A 15547-nucleotide genomic window follows, 5' to 3' on the forward strand; every position below is an offset into this window, starting at 1 on the left:
ACAGATTCCTAACCACTGGTCCGCTAGGGAAGTCCCCTCCATTCTTCTTTTGTGAATTGTCCCTAATGTAGAAAAGGTAAAAGCCTAAGTATTGAATGCCTTCCTCAAAATCTGGTTTGCCTCTACCTTTAAATTTTTTCTCTTTTCCTTTTAAATGATGCTACGTTCCCTCCACTGTGTGCTCCTTTCTGCTTTCCTGAACTATGTGTGTCCTCATTCTTTGCCGTGTTAGTGTTTGCTCACCTTTCCTGAAATGCCTTTTTCCTTTTTTACCATTTCCTCATGTCAAAATCATCAGTGTCAGCTCTTCCATGAAGCCTTTCATGATCCTATTCTTTCTCTGACTCCCAGCCAACCAGAAGTGATCACTGTCTTCTCTGAATCCTTCGTAATCCTTTTTCAAGTACTCAGAGGGAAGGTCCTGTGATTTTTACATACCTGTTGACTTAGGTAATCATTCTATATTGAGTGAATTACATGAGTTAAAGTATCCTTTAAATAGTTAAGTTAGAATAACTAAACATGTAAACCAAGAATTGTTAGCTATGTATATTAGCTATGCTAATATGTTTTTCTTCTTTATTCTCTGATTCTTGAACTAGAAAAGTTCTCTAAAATAGCAGAAGTACAGGCCTTATTTTACTTAGTTTTTGTTTTTTTTTCCATAGATTTATGGATATATAATTGACACATAATATTATGTACATTTAAGATATACAGTATGATAATTTGATTTACTTAGGTGTTGAGAAATGATTATCACAGTAAGATTAGTTAATACCTCCATCATTTCACGAGGTCAGGGGCGGCAGCCGGGAGGAGCTACCCCACGTCCAAGGAGCCGTGGCTGTGCGGGCGCACGAGGGCCTTAGAGGAGCTATTTCACAGTTACCATTTCTTTTTGATGAGAATACTTGACGTCTACTTTCTTAGCCACTTTCAAGTATATGTTACAGTTTTAACCATAGTCATTATGCTGTACATTAGATCCCCAGAACTTATTCATCTTACAATAATAAAATTAACACCCTTTTACCAACATGGAACTGCCACATGATTCAGCATCCCACTTTGGGGTATATGTCCAAAGGAAATAGAATCTCACTAAAATATTAAAAGTTGACTAATGTAGTCTTATGTAAGGTATAACAATCAGGAAAGTAATGATACAAGCTTCCATCTATTATGTTTTCAAAAACTAGAGGTATATTAATCAATGAATATTTCCAACCATCTTGTCTTAATACTGTGTTTTTTAAATAGAAATGAATATGTTTTAGTTTTTTTAATAAGACTATTGTCAAGTTGAATAAGGAAAATAAAGGTAGAAACCGAAAAGGGGAGAAATTATATTTGATTCTTTGGTAATCAACGTGGTAGCCATATATAACTCTTTGACTTATCTATACCTCAGAGCTGTAGAATATCTGTCCACCTTCGCTAGAAGACAGACATGAAGTTTGCAAGGGTCAGAAGTCTCTAATTCATGGGATAATTGTAAATTGAAATGTGAAATTTGGTAAGCTCATTAGCAGCATTATTATAGAACTTAAAAAGATAATTTTAATATTTAAATCTAGACATCAAAGCTCTTTCAGCTCTGCTTTCTTAGCCAATGAGAGATTCAGACATTAATATACCATTTTTCACAGAAGCTTAAATAATACTCCTTTAAATTTATAAACACTTTTCCCCTTAACTTTTAAAACATAGTAAAACTAAGTATTTTTTTCTTTTGAAAAAATGTAAGTTTTAGGGCTCCCCATGTGGCTCAGTGGTAAAGAATCTGCCTGCCAATGCAGGAGACGCAGGTTTGATCCCTGGGTCAGAAAGATACCCTGGAGGAGGGCATGGCAACCCACTCCAGTATTTGTGCCTGGCGAATCCCATGGACAGAGGAACCTGGTGTGTTACTTACAGTCCATAGGGTCGCGAAGAGTCAGACATGACTCAGCGACTCGGCACACACACACACACAGGTAGTGTTTCCATCATATTATCTTCCTCTTCCTGTCTGAGGAAGATAATGCGGGCATCCAAGTTACCATTCTTTTCCAGTTGCATTTAGGAAGAAAACAGTTGAATTTCTGTATTGAGAGGGAGGCTGCTCATCCAGAAGAGTAAGCCTATTGGTCTCAACATTGTAACTGTTTTTAGTGAAAGCACAGTTGGTAAAGAATCCACCTGCAATGCAGGAGACCCCAGTTTAATTCCTAGGTCAGGAAGATAGGCTACCTGCTCTGGTATTGTTGGGCTTCCCTTGTGGCTCAGCTGGTAAAGAATCCGCCTGCAATGTGGGAGACCTGGGTTCGATCCCTAGGTTGGGAGATCCCCTAGAGAAGGGAAAGGCTACCCACTCCAGTATTCTGGCCTGGAGAATTCCATGGACTGAATAGTCCATGGGGTGGAAAAGAGTCAGACACAACTGAGCAACTTTCACTCACAAATGGAGAAAATAAATTGAGAGCACTAGGTTTGGGTGTTAGATAACGAGAACACTAGGGGTTTGTATATACATTGCGCAGATGGACAAATATAATTTATCTAATAAAAGTTAAAATAGTTAATGAAGGAAAACTTTCCCAGAATAGTTTTTTTTTCCGATTTCTTTTTCTCAATTAATTAATTTTTTAATTGAAGGATAATTGCTTTACAGAATTTTGTTGTTTTCTGTCAGACATCAGCATGAATCAGCCATAGGTGTACATGTGTCCCCTCCCTCTTGAACCTCCCTCCCATCTCCCTCCCCATCCCACCCCTCTAGGTTGATACAGAAAAATGTGAAATGTTTCATGAATTGGCGTGCCATCCTTGCACAGGGGCCATGCTAATCTTCTCTGTATCATTCCAGTTTTACTATATGTGCTGCCAAAGTGAGCACCAGAATAGTTTTTAAAGTCTTGATGCACAGTTTTTTCTACTCATTCCTTCAGTTCAGTTCAGTCGCTCAGTTGTGTCCGACTCTTTGCGACCCCTTGAATTGCAGCACACCAGGCCTCCCTGTCCATCACCAACTCCCGGAGTTCACTCAAACTCACGTCCATCGAGTCGGTGATGCCATCCAGCCATCTCATCCTCTGTTGTCCCCTTCTCCTCCTGCCCCCAATCCCTCCCAGCATCAGAGTCTTTTCCAATGAGTCAACTCTTCGCATGAGGTGGCCAAAGTACTGGAGTTTCAGCTTTAGCATCATTCCTTCCAAAGAACACCCAGGACTGATCTCCTTTAGAATGGACTAGTTGGATCTCCTTGCAGTCCAGGGGACTCTCAAGAGTCTTCTCCAACGCCACAGTTCAAAAGCATCAATTCTTCGGCGCTCAGCCTTCTTCACAGTCCAACTCTCACATCCATACATGACCACTGGAAAAACCATAGCCTTGACTAGACAGACCTCTGTTGGCAAAGTAATGTCTCTGCTTTTGAATATGCTATCTAGGTTGGTCATAACTTTTCTTCCAAGGAGTAAGCGTCTTTTAATTTCATGGCTGCAATCACCATCTACACTGATTTTGGAGCCCAAAAAAATAAAGTCTGACACTGTTTCCACTGTTTCCCCATCTATTTCCCATGAAGTGGGTGGGACCAGATGCCATGATCTTCGTTTTCTGAATGGTGAGCTTTAAGCCAACTTTTTCACTCTCCTCTTTCAGTTCCATCAAGAGGCTTTTGAGTTCCTCTTCACTTTCTGCCATAAGGGTGGTGTCATCTGCATATCTGAGGTTATTGGTATTTCTCCCAGCAATCTTGATTCCAGCTTGTGTTTCTTCCAGCCCAGCGTTTCTCATGATGTACTCTGCATAGAAGTTAAATAAGCAGGGTGACAATATACAGCCTTGACGTACTCCTTTTCCTATTTGGAACCAGTCTGTTGTTCCATGTCCAGTTCTAACTGTTGCTTCCTGACCTGCATATAGGTTTCTCAAGAGGCAGGTCAGGTGCTCTGGTATTCCCATCTCTTTCAGAACTCATTCCTTACCCTCCTTTAATTTTCACTTTTCTCTCCTGTTTTTCTTTTCCCTGTGTTTGGGTAGCACTTTAGAACTAAAAAATGCTCTATGAACATTGTACACGGGTAAACTTTAACTTCACACACTTCACCAGGTACTGAGGATAGAGAACTTATTCACGTAGGATCTAATATAGTTATTAGATCCTAATATAGTTATTAGATCACAAGTACTACATAGTACATAGATTCCTAAGTACTAACAGCTCTTGTACCTAACACCAAAATTGGAGGGAAGAGCCAGGAAAAAGCTGAAATGGAACAAAGGGGCAGGTCATAGTAGCAAGGCTAGTTGCAAGTTCCATTGCATTCTCTTGGTTACCATAGCTATGTATGGCTGGATTCTCCTCTGACCTCTGCAGGATGAGAGAAGTAGTTACTTTAGCAATTAAATGGTTTCAAATCTGATCTTGGGGCTTCCCTAGTAGCTCAGACAATAAAGCATCCACCTCCAATGCAGGAGACCTGGGTTCAATCCCTGGGTTGAGAAGATCCCCTGGAAAAGGAAATCGCAACCCACTCTAGTATTCTTGCCTGGAGAATTCCATGGAGTTAGGAACCTGGTGGGCTATAGTCCATGGGGGTTGCAAAGAGTCTGAAAGTTTTTGTAATAAGAAGAATCATTTTGATTGGCACCATTGAGCCCTTTGTCCCTTTTACCCATCCAGAGGATACTGGAGACCTTGCTTCTGTCCTAATAATATGAATAATTGAGAGACAGTTGAACAGGCAAACCAAATACCAGTGACTCAAATAGCCAGAGTCTTTTCCAAACCATTATACTAGCTGAAGAGTGTTTAACCTATTATTTTTGTACATCTATCTTTGTGTACCTTAATTATCCTGGCATTGATAGCATGTGCAGAAACATTAATAAACATCTTAATTAATTTTTAGTGAAGCATACTTAAATCATCCAGAAGTGTTTCTGTTAAGCCATTAGCAGATTTATCTTCTCTCTTCCTATAATTTCATCTCCAAATATATGGGCAGATTTTTCAGGGTTGAGGGGTTTGAGATTATTGTTTTCCTCTACCATGACAGTACCCTGGAAACATATTGTCCCTGTCAGGAAAATCTTAACAAAATAAAGCTAAGTCCCCTGAGTTGCCAGGGCTTTTCTGATACCTGGTCAGAAAGATAACAGCTCTTTGTTCAGCCAGGTCTAGAACTGGAAATCTCTAAGACTGATCTCCTATGAATTATCATTTTATAATCTTTTCATTGCCATTTGAAGGTATGTTGGAGCACATAAAATCTTATTTGTTTTGAATAGGTAATACATTCACAATGTTCAAATCCCAAAGTCTAAGAATATATAGGAAAAAATTTCTCATTCCTGTTTTACCAGCCACCCTTTTCTCCTCTTACCAGCAAGCATTGTTCTTAGTTTTTTAGGTTTCCTGTCAGAGATAGTTCATTCATAAGCAGGTGTGAATGCATAATTTTCCCCTTTTTATGCAAATAATAGCATAGCATACATATTGCATATGTCAGTCAGGATTCAATCGGGGAAGCAGAGCTCTGAATGATGTGGAATAAAAGATTTATTATAGGCATGAGACTTTGTACAGTTGTAGATGAAAGTAAAGAAGTAAAAGTCTGTAAAGGGGAGCTTGGAAGATCAGAGAAAAGGTACTGATTTTGAAGTGGTGGCAAATGTGGACAAATGAAAGCTTGCCAGGGAACCTGGAAATTCTCCTTAACTCCTACGTTAAGGAGAATTAGCAAAGAAGGGCTGGTGGAGAAATCCCTGAGACAGGGTTATCAAATAGAACTTCTGTGATGATGAAAATGTTACATTTCTGCACTGTTTAGTATGGTAGCCATCAGTCCTGTGTGCCTACTGAGCACTTGAAATGTGGTTAGTATGACCGAGAAACTGAATTTTACATGTTATTTCACTTTAATTAATATAAGTAGCCACACATGGCAAGCACTTGCTGTTTTGGACAGCACAGCTCTAGCAGGTGCACCTGACTGAAGGTGTGCCTTTGCTGTTAATCTTCAGAGGTGGCCGCTGAGGATAAAGAGCTGGATGCAGAGCCAGGGAGAGCAGGCTCACGCTGGCATCTCCAGGCACCTCTGCATCTGTCTTACTACCTTCAGAGCTTCTTCAGGGCTTCTGCTGCTCTTCTGCTTTCCAGAATCTCACTTAAGTCTCTCTTGTGGCTAACTCTAATTCAGAACTATACAGGGAATTTTGGGGAATTGGGGATATTTAGGGAAACATCATTCCAGTGAAACTAAATGTCAGGGTATTAAACCACCAGACTGCTTTTCTTACCTAACAGTGTATTGTGAAAATCTTAAAATACCAGAGCATAAAGAATTCTTTATTCTTTTTCATAGCTGCTACCTACTGTATGAATGTATAAATGTATGTACCCATTCACTTTACTTATTTTATAATTTATTGTAGCAAAAAAAAATCAATGGAGAAACAAACTTGGATTGAGAAATGTTTCTGACTATACCATAAAATACAGAAGAAGCCATGTAAGAAAATATTGAAATAAAAAATAAATTTTCTACACAGCAGAACTCAGAATATGAATATTAGTTTTAAAATATGTCTTCAGTGAATGATATTTTAATAGACACTGACTTTTTTATAAAACAAATACCAAGCCTGATTTCGGATTTTATAGATTTTCAGGTTATGATTGACCACACGTATTTGATCATTAACGTCTGTGCTTCATTAGGAAAAGGAAGATGGAGGGTCTATTTAGTTTGCATGTTTGCTTCCTTTCTTCTTTCCTCCCTTCCTCCCTCCCTGGATTGCTAAGCACTTTTAAGTGTAATTATGATTTGAAAATGGAAATAGAAAAGGAAAGAGCATGAAATAAAAGTCATTGGACAACCAGTCAGATCTTTTGCCACTCCCTGCTAGCTCTGCAGTTTTGTGAATATCATTATTAGGTTTCACTAAGGGAAGGAACTAGCTTATATTTGATTTTTCCCCACCACAGTGAGGCTTCCTAGGTGGCTCAGTGGTAAAGAATCCACTTGCCAGTGAAGGAGCTGCAGAAGATGTGGGTTTGATCCCTTGTTTGGGAAGATTCCCTGGAGAAGGAAATGGCAACCACTCCAGTGTTCTTGCCTGGGAAATCCCATGAACAGAGGAGCTTGCCCATCTACAGTCCATGGGGTTGCAAAGAATTGGACATGACTGAACTGATTGAGCATGTGCCTCTGTAGTGAATAGCTCAGTTCAGTTCGGTTCAGTCGTACAGTTGTGTCCAACTCTCTGTGACCTTATGGACTGCAACACATCAGGCTTCCCTGTCCATCACCAACTCCTGAAGTTTGCTCAAACTCATGTCCATCAAGTCAGTGATGCTGTCCAGCCATCTCATCCTCTGTCATCTCCTTCTCCTCCTGCCTTCAATCTTTCCCAGCATCAGGATCTTTTCCAAAGAGTCAGTTCTTCATATCAGATGGGTAAAGTATTGGAGTTTCAACTTCAACATCAGTCCTTCCAATGAATAGTCAGGAGTGATTTCCTTTAGGATTGACTGGTTGGATCTCCTTGCAGTGCAAGGGACTCTCAAGAGACTCTTCAGTACCACAGTTCAAAAGCATCAGTTCTTTGGCGCTCAGCTTTCTTTATAGTCCAACTCTCACATCCATACATGACTACTGGAAAAACCATAGCCTTGACTAGATGGACCTTTGTTTGCAAAATAATGTCTCTGCTTTTTAATATGCTGTCTAGGTTGGTCATAGCTTGTCTTCCAGGGAGCAAGCATCTTTTAATTTCATGGCTGCAGTCACCATCTGCAGTGATTTTGGAGCCCAGAAAAATAAAGTCAGCCACTGTTTCCACTGTTTCCCCATCTATTTGCCATGAAGTAATGGGACCGGATGCCATGATCTTAGTTTTCTGAATGTTGAGCTTTGAGCCAACATTTTCACTCTCCTCTTTCACTTTCATCAAGAGGCTCTTTAGTTCTTCTTCACTTTCTGCCATAAGGGTGGTGTCATTTGCATATCTGAGGTTATTGGTACCTAATACAAAAATGTTTGTTAATCTTACCTCTCTAGAACTCAAATTGTTGCTGCTGTTTTTGTTTAGTCTCTAAGTTGTATCCAACTCTTTTGCAACCCCATAGACTGTAGCCCACCAGGCTCCTCTCTCCATGGGATTTCCCAGGGAGAAATACTGGAATGGGTTGCCATTTCCTTCTGCAGGGATCTTCCTGAGCCAGGGATTGAACCCACGTCTCCTGCATTGGCAGACGGGTTCTTTACCACTGATCCACCAGGGAAGCCCATTGAAGAACTCAAATTCCTCACTTGTAAATTATGGATTATATTTATGAGAATAAATATGGAGTAATATGTGTGAGAGGATTTTGTTAACCATAGATAATTTATACCTACCTAAACAATTATCTTTTTGAAAGAGGACTGAGCTTGCAGGAAAATATTAATATTGATATGCTGCTGCTAAGTCACTTCAGTCATGTCCGACTCTGTGCCACCCCATAGACCAGGCTCCCCCATCCCTGGGATTCTCCAGGCAAGAACACTGGAGTGGGTTGCCATTTCCTTCTCCAATGCATGAAAGTGAAAGTGAAGTTGCTCAGTCGTGTCTGACTCTTAGCGACGTCATGGACTGCATCCTGCCAGGCTCCTCCGTCCACGGGATTTTCCAGGCATAGTAAAAGCCTTATAACTCAGTTCCAGGCCTGGGGATCAGGAGGCGTGGACTTTACCACTTTACTGTGACATTCCAGAGTGCAGTTTTCTCTTTTTGGAGCTTTGGAAAGTGTAGAATCATTTGTGAATGTGAGTTGCAACTTTAGTGCAAAACAGACCCTGTTGACACAGATGACTTCTCGAGCTCAGGGTGTTCTTGCTTTAATGTTTTCCCATTAATGCAGCGCACATTCATTGAAGTATGAAGATAACTGTGCTAGGTGCTATAGCCCATATTACTGTATCAGCTCTTCTTTAATCCAATTTGCTACTCTTTTTTGAATTTTTTATTGATTGAATTTCTGTGATAAATCTAGTGAAGGACACCTTGAAGAACATTTGAAATACACGCATGACTAATTCCTTTTTTTACTTTTAGACCGTTTGTATTATCACAAAAGAAACTGCGTGCCCAATAGCAGTCAACTCCCATTGTCAGCTCTCAACAGCTGCTTCTTGTTGTTGCTCTTGTTCAGTCGCTCAGTCGTGTCTGACTCTTTGTGACCCCCATGAACTGAAGCGCCAGGCTTCTCTCCCTCTTTCACTATCTCCCTGAGTTTGCTCAAACTCATGTCCATTGAGACAGTGATGCCATCCAACTATCTTATCCTCTGTCGCCCCCTTTTCCTCTTGCCCTCAATTTTTTCCAGCATCAAAATCTGAGTTGGCTCTTCAAATCAGGTGGCAAAGTCTTGGAGCTTCAGCATCAGTCCTTCCAGCAAATATTCAGGGTTGATTTCCTTTAAGATTGACTGGTTTGATTTCCTTGCTGCCCAAGGGACTTTCAGGAGTCTTCACCTGCACCACAGTTTGAAAGCATCAATTCTTATGGGCATTTCATAAACATGGAATCATACAATATGTAGCCTTTTGTGTCTGATTTCTTTCATTTCATATGATTTTTTTAAGTTTCATCCATGTCATGGTATGACATGGTAAAATTAATTTTAATAACTTTTAAACTAGTTTCATGTATCCAAACTATGATTATTTCATTTTATGTATCATCAATATAAAACTTTATTAATGAGATATTTTATATTCTTTAACTTATATGAAGACTCTTTTTGTGGTGTAGATTTTCTTTAGAGTACATCTCAGTAAAGTATAGTCACCTTTTAAGTGTTCAACGGCCACGTGTAGTTAGAGGCTACCGTATTAGATAGGACTCCTGGTTTTAGTTCAGAGCTCTTTTCACTGCATTGTACTTAAAATGTACACATTTTTCTGAAGATATGGAAGCAAATTTTTAGAGAAATTATACTGGAATCTAAAATGAGTTTCACCTAAACAGCTCCATTTATACCTAATTTTCTTTTTTTTTAATTAATTAATTTTTAAAATTTATTTTAATTGGAGGCTAATTACTTTACAATATTGTAGTGGTTTTTGCCATACATTGACATGAATAGGCCATGGGTTTACATATGTTCCCCATCCTGAACCCCCCTCCCACCTCCCTCCCCATCCCATCCCTCTGGGTCATCCCAGTGCACCAGCCCTGAGCACCCTGTCTCATGCATCGAACCTGGACTGGCGATCTGTTTCACATATGATAATATACATGTTTCAGTGCTATTCTCTCAGATCATCCCACCCTCGCCTTCTCCCACAGAGTCCAAAAGACTGTTCTATACATCTGTGTCTCTTTTGCTGTCTTGCATATAGGGTTATTGTTACCATCTTTCTAAATTCCATATATAACGCATGACTAATTCTGACCATGGCTTATTTTGATTTAGAAGAAGGCTGACCTCCTGCTCCAGTTAACAGAATGTCACATTCAAGGCTAATAAGATTCTAAAACAAAAGCTTTACTTCGGTGCTTTTTAAAAAAATTCTTTGACAGCTAAAATTAGCTGGCTTTTTATTAAATTTTCAAAACATAATTTTTAGAGTTCTGGAAACACATGCTACTCACAGAAGAGGATATTGAATCAAAGAATTATTTAATCATTTACCTTTTCAGTCATTCTCATGACTTCATGCTCTTTCAAGCTTGATATTGAGACCCAAAGAGCTAGTCCATGTCTTTGCCCAACAGGAATAAATAAAAATTGATATGTTAGGGGGAAGGTATATAGAGGCTAAGATTATTAGGATGATGATATTTTTATTTATACCTTGTATTTGCAAATTTGAAATACTGTATGCTTTTCCCTCAAGTGTTAGTTACTAAAGGGAAAAAATGACCAGTTAAAATGGCAAGACCACAGATAAATTACAGATCAAAATTTTAATAAGCATGATAATAATCAGATTAATTCTAAATTTCTCTACTAGTTTTTAACATTTCTTTTTTTATATATTTAATTTAATTTTATTTTTTAACTTTACCATATTGTATTGGTTTTGCCATATATCAAAATAAATCTGCCACAGGTATACATGTGTTCCCCATCCTGAACCCTCCTCCCACCTCCCTCCCCATACCATCCCTCTGGGTCATCCCAGTGCACCAGCCCCAAGCATCCAGTATCGTGCATAGAACCTGGACTGGCGACTCGTTTCATATATGATATTATACATGTTTCAATGCCATTCTCCCAAATCATCCCACCCTCTCCCTCTCCCACAGAGTCCATAAGACTGTTCTATACATCAGTGTCTCTTTTGCTGTCTCGTATACAGGGTTATTGTTACCATCTTTCTAAATTCCATATATATGCGTTAGTATACTGTATTGGTGTTTTTCTTTCTGGCTTACTTCACTCTGTATAATAGGCTCCAGTTTCATCCACCTCATTAGAACTGATTCAAACGTATTCTTTTTAATGGCTGAGTAATACTCCATTGTGTATATGTACCCCAGCTTTCTTATCCATTCATCTGCTGATGGACATCTAGATCGCTTCCATGTCCTGGCTATTATAAACAGTGCTGAGATGAACATTGGGGTACACGTGTCTCTTTCAATTCTGGTTTCCTCAGTGTGTATGCCTAGCAGTGGGATTGCTGGATCATAAAGCAGTTCTATTCCCAGTTTTTTATTATTTTAAATTTTTTGTCTTTATCTAATGAAGATTATTATTACTTGTAGCATTTACACTTCCAACAGTATAATGGTGGATGTTGGCTTCAAAATTTTCAAGTTGCCCAAATTTGGAACTTACTTTCTAGGATTTATAGATTCTTCCTTTTTAGAAAGAAACTATCCCTTTCCTTCAGTTTAGCACTGCAGGTAGATTCCCTATAGTGAATGAATCTTCTTTGTTCTTATCACTAATAGCCCTCAGAATAGCAACTCTTTATTTAAGGCGGCAGTCCCCAACCTTTTTGGAACCAGGGACCAATTTCGTGGAAGACATTTTTTCTACAACCAGGGCAGTGGGAGGTTGAAGGGGACAGTTCAGGATGATTCAAGCCCGTTTAATTTATTGTGCACTTTATTTATACTCTAATGCTGCCGCTGATCTGACAGGAGGTACTGGTCTATGGCCCCAGAGATTGGGGGCCCTTGAATTAAGGCTTAAATTTTTAAAAACAATCTTTTTCTTTCAGACCTCTTAAGCCATGAAAATGCAGCAACACTGAATGATGTAAAGACACTGGTCCAGCAGCTGTACACAACGCTGTGCATTGAGCAGCACCAGTTAAACAAGGAAAGGGAGCTTATTGAAAGATTAGAAGATCTCAAAGAACAGCTGGCGCCCCTGGAAAAGGTGAAAATTCAAATTTCACACTTTTCTCTTCACTAGTATTTTTTCCAGAGGATATATGTTTGCTTCCCCCCGCCCCCAAGTTTTATGTGATTGAATTATGTTAACCTGATGAGTTGGGGAACTGAATCATAAAAATCTTCAACTAAAACTATGAAAGAACTTTAAAAGAAATAGTTTGGGCCTTAATAATGGACCTAGAGCTTTGAGGCCTGAATATATTCTCATTAACCAGACATACTACCTTTATGGCAAAGATTGGAATAATTGCTGATCAAGAAGGGTTCTAAGTGAGGTGGATAATCATTTTAGCCAACTTAAGAATTAATATTATATGGAATATCATGCAACTGTTAAAAAACAATTCTGTAATCTAATATGCTATAGAAAGCTCATATTTTATGAAAAGTAAATTATAAGATAATGTACACTTTAGTGCATTTTGTTATTGTTTAGTCACTAAGTCGTCTAACCCTTTTGTGATCCCAAGGACTATAGCCCACCAGGCTCTCTGTCCATGGGATTTCCCAGACAAGAATGCTGGAGTGGGTTGCCATTTCCTTCTCCAGGGAATCTTTCCAACCCTGGGATCAACCCCGCATCTCCTGTATTGGCAGATAGATTCTTTACCACTGAGGCACCCAGGAAGCCCGTGGTAGTGCATACTATGATTCCATTTTTCATTGAAATATATGTTACACATACACAGACACACACAGACACACACACACAAAGAAGAAAATAGAAGGGACATATTCCCAAATGCTAATAGAATAATAGGATTATGGATAATTTTTCTTCTTTATGCTTTGCTGAATGTTTTACACTGAAGATGTGTCCTCCTTATTTTTTAATAATAATACAAGTATTTCCACTTTAAGAAACTAGACTATATTAGAGATTAAGGAGGAGAATAAATACTCTTAATATTGTACTTTTTTCTTATTTCCTTAAAAGTAATGAACATATATCTCAAGGTTGTTCTCATTAAATTTAAGACCTTTAGAAATGTTTGAGGAACTATTGTAAAGGGAGATGAAATTTAAACTTTGTACTTTCAAAATGTAAAGCATTTTTTAATGTATTAGCTATAACAAAATAATTATCATCCTTTACTGAATATTTACTTTGTGCTAGGAATTGTCCTACGTATTTTACCTGTATTCTCTTATTTAACAGAACAACTCATTAATGAAGTTACGGTAATTCTCAGATCAGGACCTGAATCCAGAGTCCATGCTCTGACTCACTATGCTGTTTTGCCCCAGTAGACCTCTTGAGTAAAAAATTAATGATGGATTAAATCTTAAATGCTACAGTGAGAGAACATTAGCCTGTTTTTGTTTCCCTCTTTCAAAGAAAATAATCTTGTGGTTGGATAAAGACCTATGAAACTAACTTATTTCACCATGTTTTCAGCTACTAGTGTACTAAAAATGTTATTCCTATAAAATATTATTCAGTAAAAACTGCAGATACTATTTAGGAAGGCAAACTATATTTTCTAGAATTGAGACTAACTTGTATCTTGATTGCAAGCCCTATTCTTAAGTGAACATAGAACAGTTTAAATAGGAGTTTAAAATTGGTTCTATGTCAAAATGCTTTAGAGTTGACTGATCATGTGTGACCTATAGGTACGAATTGAAATCAGCAGAAAAGCTGAGAAGAGGACCACTTTGGTGCTATGGGGTGGACTTGCCTACATGGCCACACAGTTTGGCATTTTGGCCCGGCTTACCTGGTGGGAATATTCTTGGGACATAATGGAGCCAGTCACCTACTTCATCACTTATGGAAGTGCCATGGCGATGTATGCATATTTTGTAATGACACGCCAGGTAAGAATTCCTCTTCAAGTAACTTTTCGTGACATAGTGAAATTTTGGTTGTCAAAGTAGTTCTCGTTTCTCTCATATTCTTTATAAGACCAGTTCCCTTTAAGTAAATCACTTATCTTTTATACACAGTCACTCACATATACACACGTACGTGCACATGCTCATGCATGCCAATCACGTATCAGGCTAGCCTGGGTGCTAGAGATAGAGAGATATAAGATGTGGCTTTGGCCCCCATGGAGCAAACAGACTATTAAGAGAACCATATAAACTGCTAAATTCATAACAATATTATGGTAAGATAGAGAATAAGAAGGCAAAGGAGAAGAGAGGTCAGCTGTAGGATAACTTGTTCAGCTCAGTTGGCTTGGCTTTTTATGTACTGTGTAATTAATGTAGCAGTCAGATGGGGTAGTTTTTTGTTTTTATCAAATATTTGGAATGGAGAATTGGTGAAAACTAATCAAATAAAACTCTGGGTTACTTCTAAATATATCAGTAGTATAGGTATTTGTTGTTGTTATTTTAACATCAAGGAAGGGAAGTGAAAGTTAGATATCTAATCACTATTCTGTTCTTTAACAACTAAGGCTCATGTATTAAATATCAGTATCTAGAACTAATTGTTATTGTTAGTGCTATTTTTTTAGTAGCTTGGAAATCCATGGGATGTATGAGGGATTTGTTATTGCTTTATGTGATACAACCACAGATCCAGGCTCCCTTGAATAAAAATCATTTGAAATAGTTGAGACAGATGAGGAACTTTTTCTATTTTCTTAAGTGTCAAAAGAATTCTGAGAGTTGCTTCTTATGTTTTTACATGGCCTCTGTTGAATGAACATAGATGTTTTGTTTCTGTTGTCATTAGACCAGTGGTCATAGGCCTATTTTTGTGAGGGAAAATGAAGGCTCAAGGGTGTTATTTAACCTTTCTGGGCCTCCCAAATTTGTCTAGTGGGCAGAAGAGAGGAAGTACATTGCTCATGTTCTGCTATTGTTTGCCCAGCATCTCTAGCACTTAATCCCATGTCTAGCTCATATTCGTCACTCTATATGAACAGAACTGGAAACCAGATCAGTCTTATCTAATCACACCTCTGGGCATGGCTTGCATATGTCTATATGTCTGTCTGCATGTCTTTCCCTCTTTGTCTGTCCTGTCCCTCTCCATCATATATCTCTTTGTTGTTGTTTAGTTTCCAAGTCGTGTCTGTTGTGATCTGAACCGTAGCCCGCCAGGCTCCTCTGTCCATGGGATTTCCCAGGCAAGAAAACTGCAGTGGGTTGCCATTTCCTTCTCCAGAGGATCTTCCCAACCCGGGGATTGAACCCA

At 38.7% G+C, this 15547-nt stretch overlaps 1 protein-coding gene and 1 non-coding gene across 3 annotated transcripts in view; one reads left to right on the forward strand and one right to left on the reverse strand.

Annotated features, from left to right (window-relative positions):
- MCU (mitochondrial calcium uniporter) overlaps positions 1–15547 on the forward strand; it is a 197580-nt gene that overhangs the window by 170688 nt on the left and 11345 nt on the right. For both annotated transcript variants that reach the window (XM_044942241.2, XM_025284711.3), the window contains exons 5-6: positions 12213–12373; positions 14008–14211. In XM_044942241.2, the coding sequence (XP_044798176.1) occupies positions 12213–12373; positions 14008–14211 (365 nt within the window). The remainder of the gene's footprint in view (positions 1–12212; positions 12374–14007; positions 14212–15547) is intronic.
- LOC112584747 lies at positions 2775–2881 on the reverse strand. The gene has a single exon (XR_003109155.3). It is a non-coding gene; the product is annotated as a U6 spliceosomal RNA (small nuclear RNA).

The sequence above is a fragment of the Bubalus bubalis genome, chromosome 4 (assembly GCF_019923935.1).
Source record: "Bubalus bubalis isolate 160015118507 breed Murrah chromosome 4, NDDB_SH_1, whole genome shotgun sequence".
In the NCBI taxonomy this organism is placed as follows: domain Eukaryota; kingdom Metazoa; phylum Chordata; class Mammalia; order Artiodactyla; family Bovidae; genus Bubalus; species Bubalus bubalis.